This window comes from Alligator mississippiensis, chromosome 4 (genome assembly GCF_030867095.1).
Source record: "Alligator mississippiensis isolate rAllMis1 chromosome 4, rAllMis1, whole genome shotgun sequence".
NCBI classification, from domain to species: Eukaryota; Metazoa; Chordata; order Crocodylia; family Alligatoridae; genus Alligator; species Alligator mississippiensis.
Window position 1 is genome coordinate 116,868,260 of NC_081827.1, and position 19,620 is coordinate 116,887,879.

General features: G+C 47.3%; 2 protein-coding genes across 2 annotated transcripts in view; one reads left to right on the forward strand and one right to left on the reverse strand.

Moving 5' to 3' along the window:
* WNT5B (Wnt family member 5B) overlaps positions 1–19,620 on the forward strand; it is a 90,360-nt gene that overhangs the window by 42,539 nt on the left and 28,201 nt on the right. The window lies entirely within an intron of this gene.
* FBXL14 (F-box and leucine rich repeat protein 14) lies at positions 155–3,514 on the reverse strand. Its single transcript, XM_006258285.4, has one exon. The coding sequence runs from the start codon at positions 2,892–2,894 to the stop codon at positions 1,692–1,694; it is 1,203 nt and encodes a 400-aa protein (XP_006258347.1). The 5' UTR covers positions 2,895–3,514; the 3' UTR covers positions 155–1,691.

Below are 19,620 nucleotides of genomic sequence, written 5' to 3' on the forward strand. Positions count from 1 at the left end.
GGATGCTCATGTGTTACACGTGTTTGTGCTAGGAGAGTTTCCAAAAACAAACAAACAAACAAAAAGAAGAAACACAGAAGCACAGTGGGGTCCCCAAGCCCAGCTGGAGAAGGAGTGAGAGGCACAGCCAGAAAGTGAAGGTGGGAGGGAAAGCTTAAAAAAAAAAAATACAAACCCAAGGGGCATTTTTCCAGTCTAGGCACAAAAATGTTTGTCTCAAAATCTCTTTCCTGTAAGAATTCCAGGGCTTTTGAGAAAAAATGTAACAAATTAAAACGAGGTAGCCAGACATCATATATATATTTATATATATAGAATATATTCAGCAGAAAAAAATGTACTTAAAAATCCACAAGAACAGCAACTTCAAATGTCTTTAAAAATAAAACCATGTAAGAAAATGAATACTGCAAAGAGAGGAGAATGGATGAGGAAAACTGGAATCAGTTACAGGACATAAGCAAGGGGAGTGGTGGGAGAGTAAGAGGCTGTTTTTGTAGTAGTTACTTTTTTTTAGGCATTTCAAAATAAAAACAGGTCACAGTATCTCAAATGAAAGCAAAAGTGAAGCTGGAGATTCTTCCTTAAGTCCCCTGGGCAGGTAGGTGCTAGTCACCTTCTACCTGCTCACCCCAATCCAAAGAGGAATGGATATGTGGCTGGATATGTCTTTATTCCCACTGCCAAGAAAAAGGAAGAGAGAGAATAATGAAAGGAAAGATGTGTGGCTAAGGTGACTCGGGCCTTCCAAAAGCTGGGAGCTCTGAAGGTGGGGAAGAAGGAACAGAATAGAAGGAAACTGGGTTTTCATCCCCAGTGCAGGGAGATGGGAAAAGAAGGGAGTGTCTCGGTTTTCTCTCCCAGGGTGACACCGAGGTGCGTCCCCATGCCCCTGGTATAACTCTTCTCTGTTCCCAAAGCACGGAAGAACTGGAATGGCGGGAGATTATCCACCCCCAGTACAGGAGGGGAGACTAGAGCTGGGGGCCTGACTGAAGTGAATGGAATGAGTGCATGTGAGGAGGGTGCTTCTGTGGCCATCTCCAGATGACTGGGGGGGAACAGGCAAAGGTGGAATGGTCTGAGCAGGTGGTCGGTGTCCCTAGGAGAAGAGGGGATAGCTGGACATGGGAGGTGGCGCTAGTAAGCTTTTTTTTTTCTTTTTCTATTGAGGGGGAGGCAGGGAGAGAAGAGAGGCCTGTTCCCACCTCCATTTCCACCCCCGCCTCTGCAAAATGTTTCCAGTCCCCAAAATGTAGTTGGACTGGGGATAAATAAGGATGGGGAAGGGTCTGTCTTTATCCATCCCTAGTGCACAAGGGGATGGACTCAGGGGGTCATGGGTAAAGACGGGTATCTCCAGCCCCAGTGCATAAGATTGTGGACCTCTATCTCCTATGCCAAGGCAGGAGGATGAAGAGGGAGTGGGGGGAGGGGAGGGACATGGACACTGCATCCCAAGTAGAAACCCAGGGGCATGGCAGGGCACAGAAGGGACAGGCATTCTCTCTCCTGCCTCCCGGCCAGCGCAACCACAGGCAGGTGGTGTAGGACAGGGGTACTCTCTCTGTCCCTCCCTCTGGTGCTGGGGCAGCGGGTAGCATGGCTCTGTGCGTGCCCCTCTCTCTCCTCCATTGCAGCAGTCACTGAGTCCCTCCAGAGGGGGTGGAGGTCTCGGGTGCCCCCTCATCTCACCTGACCTTCTCGCTCTCAGTCATTTGCCAGAGTCCCAGGTTGAGCACCTTGAGGCAGGGCAGCTGGGTGATGCGCTCCAGGCCCCGCTTGGTGATGCGGGTGCAGCCGTAGAGGTCGATGCCAGTGAGCTGGCTGAGGTGCTCGGCAATGAGCTCCAGGCCCTTGTCGGTGATGCGGACGCACTGGCCGATGTTGAGGGTGCGGAGGCCGTGCATCTGGCGCACCATGCGGTTGATGCCCTCGTCGCTGATGTGGCAAGAGCAGAGGGAGAGGGAGCGCAGGCCGTCCAGTCCCTGGGCGATGTAGGCCAGGCTCTGGTCGCCCACCTTGTCGCAGAAGGAGACGTCAAGGCCGGAGAGGCGCAGGCTGCCCATGGCCAGGTGCATGATGCCCGTGTCGCTGATGTTGTCGCAGGAGCGCAGGTTGAGGCTGCGCAGGCTGCTCATGTGCGACAGGTGCAGCAGCCCGGCGTCCGAGATGCCGCCACAGAAGCTGAGGTTGAGCTGGCGCAGCCGGGCCAGCCCCCGGGCCAGGTGCTTGAGCGACAGGTCGCTGAGCTTCTGGCAGTCCTGCAGCGTGAGCTGCTCCAGGCCCAGACAGCCCTCAGCCGCGCTGCGCGTCATGCCTGCCAGGTGCCCAATGCCCACATCCGAGAGGTGGCGGCAGGAGCGCAGGTTGAGGCTCTTGAGGCGCTGTAGCCCCCAGGCGATGAGCAGCAGCCCCGTGTTGGTGATGTTGCTGCAGCCGCCCAGCTCCAGCACTTCCAGGCCCTTGAGGTACTGGGCGATGCGGCCCAGGCTGCTGTCCGTGATCTGCTTGCACAGGCTCAGGTTGAGCGAGCGCAGGGAGCTAATCTCGGCCACGAAGGCGTGGCCCAGCCCGTTGTCAGTGAGGTTGTAGCAGCCGCTCAGGTTGAGGCTCTCGATGTCGGCCATGCCCTGGATCACGTAGCTCAGGCTGCGGCGCAGCGACAGAATCTGCACCCGCCGGATGCCCCGCGCCGCCAGGCTGGGGAAGAGCGACGGGTTGGCGCGGCGCAGGTGCAGCTTGGCCTCCACGCCCCGCCACACGGAGCGGTGGTAGGCGGCGTCGCGCCACGCCGCGCACACCTGCGCCGCGCGGCCCTTGTCCCGCACCTCCAGGTAGCCAAAGATCATGGCCAGCAGCTCCGGGAACAGGCACGAGATGTGCGTCTCCATCGCCCGGCCCGGCCCGGCCCCGCGGCCGCTCGCCGAGGGAAGCAAGGAAGGAAGGACGGGACGGGACGGGACGGGCCCGGCCCGGCCGCGCGGCCTCCGCTCGCCTCTACCCCCGCGCCGCGCCGCCGCCGCCGCCGCCCCCGCGCCGCAGCCACATGGTGCCGGGCCGGGCGCTCTCGCGGCCGCCGCCGCCGCTCCTTTGTCTGCGCCGCTGCTCAGGCCGCGCCGCCCGCGCCCGCCCGCATCCCGCCTCCCCGCGGGGAGCTCGGGCAGGCCGCGCTGCGGGCGCGAGCGCGGGGGCCGCCGCTGCCGCCGCCCGGGCCCGGCTCGGCCCCGCCGCCGCCGCTCGGCTCCTTGCTCCGCGCTCGCCCGGGCCCCGGCGCCGCGTCCGGGCCGCGCGGGGGGAGGAGGAGGCGGCGCTGGGCTGGGTCTGGCGGCGGCTGCGGCCTCGCTCGGCTCGGCTCGGCTCGGCTCGGCGCGGCGCGGCGCTTCACGACTCCCCCCCCGCGCCTCTTGCGCAATGGTACGATCCGGAACACTCCGAGCCGTCGCCCTGGCAACAGCGCGGCCCGTTCCGGGCCTTAACCCCTGCGGCGCCGGCGGTGCCGCCTTTGCCTCGCGTTCGCTCCCCGCCGGCGGCCCGGGTTCCCCCGCGCTGCGCCCCGTAGCGGGAGCCCGGCAGCGCCCCCGGCAGAGCGCGGCCCGCACCGCCCGGCTAGGCACTGCGCGCGGCGTTTAACTGGGGGGGAGGGGAATGAGCACCCACGCGTGTCCCCGTTCTAGGCATGTGCGCTCCTGTTCTGGGCACATGTGTGCCCACGTTCCGAGCACATGCCCCCATTCTGAGCACGTGTCCCCATGGCAGTGCCAGGGCAATGTCGTGCGGCCTCATAAGGGGTGCCTTGGACTGGGCCGCACCATAGGCCCATGGTGCTGTCACTCGGGGGCTGAGAGCAGAGGGTGAAGTGGGGCTAAGTGCAGGGTTTCCCACCCTGCCTCTCTCCTTTGCAGCCTCCCTCACTGGAGGTGTAGGCCAGCAGTAGGCTTGTTTGCTTGGACTCAAGGTGGGCCTGGAGCCCACTGTCTGCAAGAGCTAGCTGTCCACAGGCTTTTCTGGGCCTGCATCCTGCAGCCTGAGCCACTCGGCAGCTCTCTGAATTCACAGCGGGCAAGGGGTTTTACAGGGGACCAGCCCTGTTCTCAGGATGAAGTTAGGCTCTCAGATGCGAAGCTGCCTTTGGGTAACTTCTTTGCAGTAACACCCCAGGGGCTCTTCCTGGCCTGCAAGTTTTGATTGCATGTTTGAGGCCTTTTTCCCTCGCCCACACGCTTTGGCCAAGGGACCCTGGTGCTAGACCCTAATCCAAGCTGCACCATTGAAGTCGCTTGGGTTCCTCGCAGATGCAAGGGGATTGCTGAGTGGATATGGTGGCAGGTAGTAGGATGACTTGAGTAGTCTTCATTTTTTTTTCTCACTGGAAATAGCATTTTTTTACTCTCACTTTAATGTTAAGATGATGAATAGCTTTTGTCAAATGAAATAAAGCCCTTCACTCCGATCCACCAAAATGAGATGGTATTTGATGTTAAGAGCAAGTGAAAATTGGATTGTAACGGAAGCCCTTAACACTACCAGCTCTTTCAAGCGCACACATTATATACTCTCTAGACCGGGTTTGACAGCATGTGTTTATGAGACCTGTGCCCAGTAAAGGGAATACAACAACTTTCATGAATAAAGTCCACAGAATTGAGACATATACATGTCAGGTCAAATATGAGAGATGCTAAGGCCATGAGATGCTGGGATACAAAGGAGGTATTGGGATGACTTTAGGATAGTTGCCTTACTCAAATTAGCAAAGCTACAAGCACGTTAAATCAGCAATCCTGTGAGAGTCTGAGTCCTAATGAAACCTTTATACTATTCTATCTTGTATCCTGTATGGGCTACACTTCTTTAACCAAAAAGATCTAGCTTAGAAATGTGACTTTTTTTTAATTACTATTTTTAAATCACTCTACCTTGCAAGCTAGAATGGCAGAAAAATAATTAACGCCTTAAACATTACCCAGAATAGTATTCCTATGTATATATGTATGTATGTATGTATGTATGTATATGTGAGGTTGTCATGGTTTTAATATCTGCTGTGTTTAACTAACAAAGGCTATAACAGCTTCTGTATATCCCTGGAGGCCCTGAAGTCCCCTTCTCTCCTGACTTGCAGCAAGTATATTTAAGTCCTGGTTTCTCACTGGGTATCAGACCTTGAATCTCTCTCTGGTTCAAAATTGAATCTGATCTTTATACATTTAATCCTTGATCCATCATGTTTTAGTGGAGAAGGACAGAAAACATTTTTGTAGGAGGTTTTTACTTTTTAGTTTATCAATATTCCAGCTGTTTGGATCTAGCCGGAGCTCTAGGAAGTCAGAGTGCAGGTAGGACAGTCAAATGCACAGAAAAAATGCAGTTTATCCTCTTTGATCACATGTGACCCCATATTTTCAGAAATAAAGCAGCGTGTGGCATGCTTGCCATGATCTCATGTGGTGGAAATGCTTTGCTATATAGGAGGTCTGAGAGACTGCGTTCCATCCAGAATCTCTGCTGGCCTCATGGGCACTCTGACTGCTGATCTGTCCCCCTGGAACTGTTTCTGACATCCCAACCCCTCAAACAGCTCCCAGCAGCCACTTTCTCATTTTGAAAGTGCTTGCCAAATAAAGGTTTCATTCTCCCTTCCCCACCACACCCCCGATTACAGTGGTGTTCAGTGCTGGCGGGACAGTTTTTATTGGCACTAGTTCAGGAAGAGCTGTATAACTCACTTGGGCTTCAGCATTCGTGAGTAATTCATGCTATTGTCCATCCTGTATCTTGCATCATGGGGTATAGTTATGATGTCCATGCATCTTTCTGCACTTCTTGTCACAGTGCACCCCTATTTATTTCTCTTGCCTTTTAAGTCATAGCACAATGTTTCGATGCATAGCTCAAATGAAACATTTAGGAGATAATGAATATAGAGCCCTTTCCTGCAAGTGCTCCCCAGCCACTGAAATGGAAAAATTCAACCCAATCTTATCCACAGGAAATTCCCGGTTGATAGGGGCTCTCTTGCCAACGAGTGGTGTTGTTGTGATTCCAGGGAAATGAAGGCTTCTGCCTATTAAAACAATGATGCCCATGTCCCTCTAACCCTTTTCCTCCCTGCCATCCAGCTCTAACCATAATCCAGTCCTACCCCAATGTATTCCATGCCCCATCTAATTCCCTCAAATACTGTCTTTAAACTGGCTCCTTGATAAGCTCCTTCCCTTTTGCTGTGACCCACCTCACTGATGATGACAAAGCTGCCCTCGTCCTTTCTTCTTTTTTAACACCTGATCTCTCCTTCCTAGTTCCCTTCAGTCACTGGGCCCCAAATGCTGTGCTGTCCTGTGCTGAGACCCCACAGGAGCCTGAGAGGATCAGATGGACTCTGGAATATTAATGCTCACATTCATTCAGCAAAAAGGAGTTCCCTTTGAAATTCAGTAGAAGATGGGCACCTCTCTCTTTCATGTCTTTTGGAAACTTCAGCCTTTATTCTGAAATAAAATCAAACCTGACCAACACAAAAAAACAACCCACACCCATGACTGAATCCTTCGCTTCTTGTGCAAGGCTTGCAGGGCATCCTGTGCTGTTGATGTTGTATGTTGGAGCAGTTTTTCAGCTAATGTACTCTGCCTGCCTTATGTTAACTTGCCAGTCTCTTGAGGGTCTGTCTCTGCATGTTTTATTTGCCGGTGTGAGGCATTTCTCTGAGGTCTGTTCTACACTCAGGGAGTTTTCCCCAAATTCTAACTGGTTTGAATTGTAGTACAGACCACGTTCCAGATGGCCAGAATCCTATTTAATGAGATATTTTTGGAGCAAGTTTGGACCTGTGTGTGGTGTGGCTCCAAATTATTTTAAAGTTCAATAGATAAACTTTTTTTAATGAGTGCTTGGGGTAGTTTTCCCATACAGGCTAGACCTACATGCGCTTCTTTCAGTGTGCTGGCTAGAGCCACAGTTGCCCTGGCTTGTTTCTCACAGGCTAGCAAAGAGAAGGTGCCAGCATGTTTTCTAGAGTAGCAGTGTCTCTTGGAAACCTTTTGCTTCTTTTCTATTTTTAGGTGAGGTTGACCCCATTCACGTTGGAGAGTTTTCCTACTGTTGATAATAAGGCAAGAGAGGCACTACAATGGGAAAGTGAGGGTGATGGGAGGGCTTTTTACCTTTTATTTTTCACATTTTCAGCAGAAATTATTCTTGAAAACACCTCCATAGTACAATAAATGCTGCCTTGGCAAAGCTACACTGGATTTATAGTGAGATCTGTTCTTATGAATACAACCAAGGCAATTACGTATTGCATATAACTTACATCAGGCCTATCACATGGGTGGATTTCTTTGGAAATCTGTATTGTTCATCAGGATCTCACCTGATCCTTTCCCTGCCTCTGTACCATAATAAAAAATGTATAAGCAGCCAATGATTTATCTGTTATTGAAACATTGCGTTCCTTCTCCCTCATAGATCTTTTGCTTTAAATACCAGGCCACAATGGAATCTTGATTAAATAAAACCCATACAATTTTATTTTTCCTGTAAACTTTCAGGCAATGCAGTTATACTTTGTAGTGCTAAAAAGTATTCTCTATATTACAGTTTCTTGGTCAGAATGAACTAAGTCTGGTCTGCCATTCATCCACCACTATTGGGGTGAAGGATATCATTCAATATATGAGGAAATGTAAATGTATATTAAGATTGTGGACCAAGATTTAGATTTAATATCTCAGTGCAAACACCAGCTCTAAATTTGGACCTTGGGGGGTTTTGAGGGGAGAAGTGGGGTTGATGTTTTTAGTTTTTCAATTGTTAACCAGTTAGCTTGGAGAAACATAATCGTGCCTACAGGAGGGAGCATGCTTTCAAGGTTAGAGTGCAGGAGTGCACCAGGAGTTCTGGGTTATATTCCCAGCTTTGCTGCTAAATCTCTATGTGACTAGCAGACACAGGGAGCGACCTATGTGTGAAGATATGTGTGAAGAACAAAAATAATACCCTATGAGCCATGGACTCATCCATCTGACTGCTGTGGTAGACATGGTGTATGTGTGCATCTCACCTGCTTCCATGTGACCGGATGCTCTTGTGGCTAAACCAGATGACTGGGAGTAAGGAGATGACTGGGCCCATGACCACAGGAGGATCTCTCCCTTTCCATGTATGATCACTTCCTTTCCTTGCCTTTCCTGTGAGTGCTCATATATTAACATTTGCAAAGTCTTTGAGATACGTGAAAGAAAAGCTCTGTAGAAGTGCAAGTTATAAAATCCCAAATGGTAACACTCTTAATCCATTCAACGATGGCCTTCTTTGGAGTGAAGCTGCATCATTCTTTTTTTCTTAGTACCAAAAAAAAAGAGTAGAGAAGAAAAAATAGTGGATGACATAGCAAGTATTAACAGCCATAGCTTGAAAAGTAAACAAAGTAGTCACATAGCAATCATCTTCACCAATCACAGACCTTCCTCTATAAATGGAAGGCTTGCCAACTTGAACTTAAAAGAGTAACTCCTGTATTTTTAGTAAGTTTAGCATCTGCAGAACTTCTGCTAGACTGAGGGTGATACCTAATATATTCTGGCCAATGGGTTACAGTCACATAGCTAGGAAATGTGACCAGCCTGGGGTGGGCTGTCCTGGCCACTTAGTTCTGAATGAAACACTAAGAGCCAAACTCACTTCTGGCATAACTCCACTAAGTGAGTGGATTAAGTACAAACCAATATAAATGTCCATGTCCGGCCCCTGGGGAAGGGACTGTGGGTAAAACAAACCATTTTTTGTGGGCTGCCTGTGCAGCCTTTGTACTGAGCAGCAGAAGCTGGGTTGGCAAGAGGGTAAGTGAAACTTAAAGCTGCTTCCCTCTGGCTAAAGGGAGTGCAGGCACTTTTACTATCATCAGCTGTTACCCAGGTGAATCTTGTCTGAGTAAATAGGACCAGCCTTGTACAGGGAAGTATAAATCACCTATCTCTGCATTAGCACAAATAGATCTGGCCCACAGTGGGAGGAATGGGTTTGTCTCTGGAAGGGATAAATTTAGCCCTGCAGCATTTAAAATAAGGCATTTTTATATTCTTGGACTATACAGAGTTGTTAGGTTTAGCTATTGACTTCTCCCTCTCTCCAGCAGAGCCATCACTATATTTCTAGATAGTAAATCACATTCTAAAATTGGTGGCTCACTAGAATTGGACAAAGTTATGTCTCTTGCCCTATAAGTATTGGCTCCAAACAAATCAGAGAGGAAACCTGGAAAACAGGACAGTGTTGCTCTGGAAACATGCTGTGAAAATCTGAGTAACAATTAGAGCTCAGCAAAGAAGAGCAAACACAAATGGAAGGTATATAATACAATGTATAATCTTAAACCCACCACTGAACTTGCATTCACATTGGCTGGAGGAACCTTGGTTTGACACCTTTTTGCTCCAAAAGAAAATGTCAGTCCAGACCTTCCTGGTGTTAGATATACCAAACCATCAGAACCCCCACCCTCTACCCATTCATTTTTTACTCTTCCTTTTGCTCTGTCGAGACCCGCCCTAGGGAGAGGTGCTGTTTAGAGACCGCATGACCTCATACTTCTATTCTGCAGGAACACTGATACCTCCACTTGGGCTACAAAATTCCCTAAAGCATGCTAGCATTCCTTGTGCATCAAAATACCTGAAAATCCCTTTGTAATGGTATGTGCATATGTGAGTAGATTAGTGAATGTTGGGAGTGGGGGTGGGAGGTGGTAATGTAAAAGGGTAGAACACCTGACCTGTGTTCTGCATCAGTTTCTCACTTCAGATGATTTCTGTTTTCTCCCTAAATGCAAAATGATCTATTGTCTTCAGCAGTGGCATAACTAGGCTGGGGCAAACCTGGGCACTTACTTGCATGGGCCCACCATGCCCCAACTCAGCCAGTCTTCAGCACGTTCATTTTGTCTAGGGACAGACATTACACTGGTTTAAGTGATCAGAAACTGGTTCAGACCTGTAACAGAACAGTTGTTCAGTGTACATAAACCATTTTGAAAATGGCTGAAACTTGTTTGAGATAAACCTAGTTGAATGTAGTATCAGACTTAACTGATTTGGGTCAAATCAGTTTATGCAATATCTGTCCCAGACCCCTTCCTGGTTTAACTTAAACTAGACTCCTCCAGCATCCAGATGCTTTACAGCCCTGGGTGGGGCTCTCAGCTCCAGTGTGCTGGACTGGCCCCACTCCTCTGCTTCCTGGCTGGAGCTCCAGCAGAGACAGCAGGCACAGCAGCATCTGCCTGGCTTCCCTGTGCCCCCTTCCCCCCACCACTCGCTGCTCCCCCCTCTCCTCTCCTAGAGCACAGACTGTAGCCAGCATGTGGTATGCTAGCTAATGCTGAGAGGTGTCTGTGTAAGGCAGACAAGACAGTGTCTGCTTAGGGCTTTTTGGAGCTAATCAAGAGGTAACTGGTAATGTCTCTCCATTCCTTCCTTGGAAAAAGCTGTTTAAGAAGAGCTTGAACTAATGAGAGAGGCTTTTGTTTTGCTGATGGGCTAATAAATGCTTTGTTATCAACTCCCTGTGTAATTCCCTGCTAGCTCCTTGGCTGGTCAGGAGCAGTGAGGGGGGGATGGGCCCCTCCCTAATCAGAGTGTCTTGCCCACACACCCCCTAAGCTCAGTACAGTGGAAGGGCAGGGAAGGGAGGGCTAGCTCAAGCACCCCTCAGCTTCTAGCCTGAGCCACTGCAGGCATGGACCTGCATTTCTTCAGTCCAGAGGGGATGTCCATACAGTTACAAACCGGTTCAGCCTAGGCAGGTTAGACTAACCTGCAAAGATTGAATCAGTTCAGGCTCTAACTTTTTGAATGTCTGTCTCTAGCCCATATGACAAGCCATTGTCCTGTGCAGTGAAAGCATCAAGTTCCTTCAATCTGCACTGCCCCTGACTTCCAAAATGGACATGGGAAAGAATCCAAGCTAGAAGCATTTCTTTCAGTTCCATTTCTTGACTTGCAAAAGGACTGAATTGTGGGAAAAAACAGGTCTCTTATTGCTTTACCAACCAAACCTTCCGTTTCTTCCTAGCCCTTGTGATTGCTTATGTTCCATACCTACCCAGTAAATTGAGCCTGTTTCATTCTGGAATCTGTAAATCTTCTCAGAAAGAAAGTTAAGATTATTCCTTAATGCTTTGAAGCAGAAAACAAACAAGATTTTGAAAGATACTGAAAACTGTAAAAATATTGGTGGAATAAACATGGGTACCAGGACTTGGGAAGCAACAAGTGATTAATAAAAAAATCTTTGTATATCTATTAAAACTTTCATTAAAGAATCTGAAAGCTCTTTACAACTTTTACACCTCACTATACTCTGGTTAATTAGTTTGGTATTATCACTGTTTTATTTATTTGGAATCTGGGGCACAGAGCGTTTAAGGGCCTGGTTTTGATAGCTGATTAGCATCTGCATTATGACTTCATTGACAGCTAGAGGGGAAAAAAATGGTTCCTGGCTTCTCTGAAAATCAGGTTCAGGTTGTCTCAGACTGAACACACAAAAATTGAGGCCTGCAAATCCAGTAGCCATGTTTGAAAACATAGGCCTAAACAACATTTTTAAAGTCAATATGCTGAGTATGTGGCAGGGCTAGGCATCTGGCAAAGATTTCTTAACTTCCCGCCGATGCCTAAGCCAGTGGTTGTCAAACAGAGAGGGTACTTTGCCATCGCAGGGCTGGGTGGCCTGGCTCCACATCACTTGTTAGGATGGGGATAGGGATTCCACAGCAGAAGTGACAGGAAAGGGTTCTGTGACTTTAGGACATTTGAAAACCACTGACCTAGATCACAAAGCCAGTCCCTAGCTCGGTTTCAATAGAGCCAAGAGAGCAGTGACCTTTGAGATGGTCAGTTGGCCACATAGCTGTATTTTCACTAAGGTTCACATTCTTCCATCACATTCCCACACTGAATATTCCCAGCTTCCTATTTTCATCTAGTTATCCCAGCAAGGCATATCAAATATGCAGATGTTCAAGCATGCACACATACACGTGCTTTCCTTGAAGCACCCCTCAGAGTTTGTCTTAGATGTTTGTTTTACTCTAACTCCTCTGATCCCCAAAGTGACTTTAAACTTTTTTTTTTTTTGGTTAACCTCTGTATGAAACACTCTTTCTTTCTCTCTCTCCCCCCCTACCCCCCCCCCCCCCCGTTTTTTAAGAACGTGTGGCTTCACTTACACTTTGCCAGATTCCCAAAGACCTGTATACTAGGAGTACCATGTAAATGAAAACCTATTATTACAACACAGAAATGTATTTTCAAACACATTCTGCAGATATTTTTCTGGAACATAATCTCAGTTACACACTTGCACATGTTGTTGAATCCTGCAGTGTAATAAATAAGTAGGTTACTGGGATGTACTTGCACAGTGCTAGTTACATAAGGAACTCACCATGGTCTGCAGATGGGGAAATGGAGGCATGGAGAACTTAACTACTTTGCTTAGGATCAGAGAGCAAATCAGTAGCAGAGTTGTGAGTAAAATTTCTGAATGACAAGGTTCTTTGGGTGAATCTGATATCTTTTATTAGACCAACTCAAATAGTTGGAAAAAAAAATTGTAAGCAAGCTTTTGGGTTTAAAAACCCTTCGTCAGGCTGAGGAAGTTTCTGCAGTTGGTGTGTGCTCTTCCTGGATGGAATGAAAAGGAATGAAAAATGGAGTGAATTTCTGAACAGCCTTTTCTCTTTGATCAATGGGCGTGTTCCTTCCCGTTTAATGAATCCCTGAGTGCAAACAAAAGGCATCCTGCATGCCAGCTAACTCATACCTGTGTAACATCAAAGGGAGAAAGGACTTTCCATTCTAAAAGCAAGCCTCTGCTTTAGATTAGGAAACTACCTATTAGCTAGAGTGATAGAGCCGCATGTATCCACAAGATTTCTTGTTTCCTTGGGTATACAATCTAGAAGCACTAACTCATTTGTCCCTTCTCCCCCCTCACTTCCCCTCTAAACACATATTTTTTTATACAGATTTTCTCTGGACTACATGACCTCACAAAAATGCACATGCAAATCCTCCTGCAAACTGTATACATGCCTTTCCTCCAGCAAACCACCCCTTTCACCACTTGACACAAATACACTTAATTTCCACTGGACAACTATTTATTTCAGTGGAAGAATATTAACCTGTGTTTCATCAGAAAGCCAGACTTCATTCCAGATCAGTACACACTGGATTACATTTTCAGAAGAATTTGGGGCCAGATTTGCAAATATTTAGCATTTGTGGTCTATGCCAGATTATCCAAAGGGCTCAGTTCCCATTTAGACACCTAAACGAAGGCTGAATTTTCAAAAGTGTAACCAGCAGCTTGGTTTGTGGCATTTATATCCAAATGTTAGTAATCACTGGGCGTGTCTACACATACAATTAATGCTATTTGGCTTTACTGTATAGTAAGTTTACTGTGCAGTAAACTAATTTACTGCACAGTAAACCCCTGCATGTGTAGACAGTGATGCTTTACTGCTCAGTAGATTAGTCTACTGCGCAATAAAATGCCTCGTGTAGAGAGAGTCTTCTGAAGACCTGGTTATTTATTTCAGCATTTAAAGAGGAGGCAGGTTCTTCTGAGAAAAGGGCCCCAGTGGGAGGGTTAAAGAGAGAACTGCATCCCATGTCTGTCTGTCACTATGTTTAGATGATAGTTTCAAGTTGTATCAACTGGCTTTGCTGATAGCAAAACAAAATCTCACACAGGTCAATCACAGCTCTGGGGAAAGAGCTTGGGTTGCATTCTGGCCTCTGCAACACCAGCAAAACTGTCAGTATAAAACTCAGACAGATGGAAGAAACAGAGAGAGCCAAACTAGTGGTTCTGATCCCAGCGTGCTTTGTAACAAAATTGCTCTCTGGACATGCAAACTGGATCTGAATGTCACTGAAGAAGGAATATGAGAGAGAGAAAAATGCACTGGCATCTTTAGTTGCTTTTCAGATTTAGCCCTGAATTTTCTTTTCTTTCTTTAAGAACAGAATTTCAGGGCCAGATTTTCAAAGAGGGAACTGCCAGGTATTACTGCAAAACCCTTACATGTGCAAAGCAGGTCATTGTATGCAGAGGTTCCTTTATGTGTGAATGTATTCATGCCTCTGTAACTACCCTGTTGCGTCTTGATGTTGACACATTAAGCTTTAAAGGGCAAGGTCCGTACAAAAAAACAAATGGGTATGAACCAGCCATGAATAAATTTAGGTGGAAGTTAAAAATAGGTTCCTAAACATTAGAGCAGTGAGGTTCTAAAGCAGCCTTCCAACTGGAATAGTGCAGAGGAAAAAACTAGCTTGTTTGAAGATGCGGCTTGCTCAGTTTGGGAGAGGAATGTGTTGTGGTGTCCGTGATAGCAGGGGGATGCACTGAATGACCCAGGTGGTCCCATTCAGTCCTGCCTTCCTCCTGTTTAGCTTTCTCTGCACAAGAAACTAGTACTGCTTGAAATAAATCTGTTTAGAAAATTATTTAGTTAAATGGCTACAACCCCCCAGCTATGGATACTCTTAAGGTATTTCAGTTGAAGGGCTGAACTATACATATGCCTGAAGAAGAATATTTGTGCCCGAAAACTTGCAATTTTTCCAACTGTTTAGTTGGTCTAATAAAAGATGTTACATTTACCCAAAGAACCTTGTCCGGACTATACATAAACACTTTGACACAACTGGAACAGCTCTAATTCACATATCTAGTTATTCTGGTGCAATTTTTTGGGAACTCTTATTTTGGCATAAAGTGCCCTGCTTCCACTTTGCAATCAACATAAGCAAGAGCTAAACAGGCCACTTTTATTTTGAAATAACAGCAAATACCTACTAAGCTGCACTGAAATAGTTGAGGGTGAGAATTAAAATGGATCTGGTTATTTTGGTACAAGTTTATGCATAAACTAGATCTAAAAGTATCTCATATTGATTTGGCTTAAGGTTACTGCTTATTGGCTTAAAATAAATCAGTGACACTCTTAAACAGAATGAGACACTCCACATAAGGCTGCATCTATATGAGTGGCAGATTGCGCATTTGTTACTGCACAGTACCATCCCCGCACAGTTTTTTACAGACACTACTGCGTGGTAGTAAGGAGCTACTGTGCAGTAGCATCGCATTGGGGTTAGTGCCTGCCAATGCTACTGCATAGTAGCATCTCCTCTAAACGTGCCCAAAGGGATTTAACTGATTTTAACTACTTGGGTTTTCAACTTCATTAGTTCAATGGAAAGAATGTGTCTTGTATCAACCACACCTTATTTTTTGTGTTCTGGTGTTTTGTGTCAATGTTTTTATTCTAAAGCAAGTTTTAAGTATACTGTGCAAAATGGGGGTTTCCTGTGCTTGGGAAACAGGGTGCCAGAAAGCAGAAAGTCACGGTAAATGAGATGGTTCATTTGAGGTAATAGTAGCATTACTTCAAGTGTATCTTCCTTTTTACTTTTGGGGCTAATGCTTTTTCTCTGAACAAAAGCCTTCATAATCAATGGAAGAATCATTTTGCAGCCAGAGGGTTGAAATGGAGGAGGGAGATTTTTATTTTGGTGCAAGTGCAGTGAAGCATTTAAGCACCTGTATAACTCAAGCATATGTTTTAGTACTTCGCTGAATTGGGGTGATTTATCCGAGCTCTGCCACAGATTTCCTGCATGGCCTTAGCCAGGTCCTTAGCCTTTCTGTGCCTGTAAGAGGAAAATGATAATGCTGACCTCAGGGGTTTTGGGAGATCTGACTCATAAGGTTTGTGAGCTTTTGCTTCCAGCAGCATTATTATTTTTATTACACTGATTCTTACAGCAGTATCTCTGAAAACTTGAAAGGGGTAGAGAGGATGAAAGAGAGAAGTTACATTCAATTAGGATTTTTAATGGCTTAATATTTTGCAGGTTTGTTAGCATCTGTACCCATTTATCAGATATTCACACAGATTCACAGAAGTTTAGGGCTGGAAGGGACCTTGTGAGATCATTGGGTTCAACCCCCCAACCCTGCTGCTCTGGGCAGGAAAGAGTTCTGTCAAATAACCCCAGCAAGGTGTGTGTCCATTTTCCTTTTGAAGATCTCCAGGGTAGGTGCTTGCGCCAAAACCTGCTGGGAGTCTGTTCCAAATATTGTTCACCATCATTTCAATTTTGGGGTCAAACCAATTGCCATATCTGGGATCAGAAGGAATTTTATGGTATGATTGGTAAAGACTGTGGGAGGTTTTGCCTTCCTCTGTAGCAGGAGGCATGGTCCTCTACCCAGGACCTCTTGAGAATATAGTAACATTTTAGAGAAGCAGGGCATTGGCTGCCACGGTTCCCCTGCTTTACCTGTGGCAGATTAGGGTGTTAGGTCTATGTTGTGTCATGGTTGAGGGTAGTTTTATGTAAAGTGCAGATTATGTTTGTATGGGATAGTGTGGATAGGGACGATCTAACTCAGGCAGTGGGTTGGACTAGATGATCTCTTCCAGCCCTAATTCTCTATGACTCTGTCTTAAGAAACCTGGGTCTTGGTCCTGTAAGATATTAGAGGTGTTCATTACCATCAGCTCCAACTGACTTCAACTGAAGTTTCACATGCTGAACACCTCCGGGGGGGGGGTTCACAATACCTTTGTAGGAGCAAGAAAACATATGTAAGGTCATCTAGCACGTTCCCTTTCTCTGACCTGTTCTTGAATCTCTGCAGAAGAACTTATCATATTTCACTTTCTGCAAGTTTATAATGTACAAAAGTGTGTCCTTACTCTGTAGCCTCATCTTAAAGGTGACTGATGTATTTCATAGACTTCATAGACTTCATAGACATTAGGGCTGGAAGGGACCTCGGAAGATCATCGAGTCCAGCCCCCTGCCCAAAGGGCAGGAAGTCAGCTGGGGTCATAGGATCCCAGCAAGATAAGCATCCAGTTTGCTCTTGAAGGTGTTCAATGTAGGTGCTTGAACCACCTCCGGTGTCAGGCTGTTCCAGACCTTGGGGGATCGGACAGTAAAGAAACTCTTCCTTATGTCCAGCCTGAAACGGTCTTGTAGTAGTTTATGACCACTCAACCTAGTCGTCATCCCTTGTGGCGCTCTGCTGAACAAACGTTCCCCCAGATACTGGTGGTCACCCCTGATAAACTTATAGGTGGCCATCAGATCACCCCTAAGCCTGCGCTTTTCCAGGCTAAAGAGCCCCAGAGCTCTCAGCCTGTCATCGTAGGGTCTGTTTCCCTGACCTCTGATCATGCGCGTGGCTCTTCTCTGGACTCTCTCAAGCTTCTCCACATCCTTTTTGAATTGTGGAGCCCAAAACTGGACGCAGTACTCCAGCTGCGGCCTCACTAAGGCCGAGTACAAGGGGAGAATGACGTTCCGGGATTTGCTTGAGAAGCATCTATGGATGCAAGCCAGCGTTTTGGTCGCTTTACTAGCCGCAGCATCGCATTGCAGGCTCATGTTCATCTTGTGGTCAATGATGACCCCAAAGTCTCTTTCTTCCATAGTGCTAGCCAACATAGCACTGCCAAGCCTATAAGGATGCTGCAGGTTTTTCTTCCCAAGGTGGAGAACCTTGCATTTATCGGCGTTGAACACCATCAGATTCTTGTCCGCCCACTTGCTGAGCCTGTCCAGGTCAGCCTGGATCACCCGCCTGTCTTCTGGTGTGGATGCTTTGCCCCAAAGTTTGGTGTCATCGGTGAACTTGGCCAGTCCGCTTCTGACTCCAGTGTCCACATCATTAATGAAGATGTTGAACAGTATGGGTCCAAGGACAGAGCCTTGGGGGACCCCACTGGTCACAGGACCCCCTCCCCTCTGCCTTGCTGAGGAGGTGTCTGTGTATTAGCTAGCAGACCACATGCTGGCTATAGTACATGCTGAATCAACAGGTAGCATCAACAGGCAGAATCAACAAGTAGCTGGTAATGTCCCTCTGTTGTTTTCTTAATTGGGTGATAAACACTGTTATCCATTCCCTGCTGGGCTAATCAGAGCTCCTGCTGGGGTCTGGCCATGTCCCCACTCCCCCATCCATGCTGTGGAAGGAAGGGAGTGCCCCCTAGCTTCTAGCCACTGCAGGTATGTGCCTGCATTTCTGGGATGTCTGTCTGATTACAAAACTGATTTAGCCTAGCCAGGTTAAACTAACCTGCAAAGTTTGAATCAATTCAGGCTCAAGCTTTTTGAATGTGTGCCCCTAGTCTCTATGGCTCCACTCTCATTTACTGATCATCAATTACAGCTGGCCCCCAGGCTTCCAGCCAGGCAGACTCTTAACTGCTGGTTACCTGCAGTGTCCTATCCCTCTGCAGGATGAGCACCTCTTTACACTCTTCTTCTCCCCACTCCCAACCAGCTGTAGAATTGAAAACAAGCTAGAGAAGCAAAATTTGTAGAAGTTTCCTATTATCTTCCCTGTCCCATAAGCATCTACTGTTTCTCCATTTTTCCAAGGAACTCTGCAAGTGGTGACATGTAGGGGGTGCATGGGGGTACACATACACCCCCTGAAAGTACTAATGCACCCCCTACACTTCCATCAATTACTACCCTCTGGGTCCGACCCCGGAGCCAATTTTCCAGCCAGTGGATCGTGGAGGACCCAAGGTGACAATTGGCCAGTTTCTCCAAGAGGCTATCATGGGAAACCAGATTGAAGGCTTTTTTGAAGTCAAGATCTATGACATCAATCTCTTCTCCCTTGTCCAGGTGATAGGTCACCTGGTCGTAGAAGGAAATGAGATTGGTCAAGCAAGACCTACCCGCAACAAACCCGTGCTGGCTATCCCTTAAGATGTTGGCGTCAGCCAGTCCATTAAGGATGGCTTCTTTAATAAACTTTTCTAAGATCTTCCCCGGGATAGAAGTCAGGCTAATGGGCCTATAGTTAGCCGGATCCACTTTCCTCCCTTTCTTGAAGATAGGCACCACATTGGCCTTCTTCCAGTCTTTGGGCACTACACCAGAGTGCCAAGAGTTTTCAAAGATCCGTGCTAGAGGCTGGGCTATGATGCTCGCCAGCTCCTTGAGTACCCTGGGGTGAAGATTGTCAGGGCCGGCTGACTTGAAGGTATCCAGCTTCTCAAGATGTTCCTTCACAAAGTCAGCATCAATGGAGGGCAGGGGATCACCCTCACCCGGACTTCCCTGTCCTGTAGTGGGCATGGGTGTCCCATGGGACTGATGAAAGACCGACGCAAAGTACCTATTTAATAGGTTTGCTTTTTCCTGGACGTCCGTTGTCAGTTGCCCCATCTGGTTCAGCAGGGGTCCAACATTGCCCCTGCTTTTCTTCCGGCTCCCCACATATCTGAAAAAGGACTTTTTATTGTCCTTGATGCTCAAAGCTAGTTGGAGTTCAGTTGCAGCCTTGGCTTTCCTGGTATGCTCCCTACAGGACCGGACCAGTGCAGAATAATCCTCCTTGGAGGTGATTCCCATCCTCCATCTTTTGTAGGCCTTTCTTTTTAGCCTCAGGAGGTCTGCTAGGTCCCTGGAGAGACAGGGGGGCTGCTGTGCCCTCTTGCTGCCTTTCCTCAGAGATGGAATAGACTTAGTTTGTGCATTGAAGATCGCTCCCTTGAGGAGCAACCAC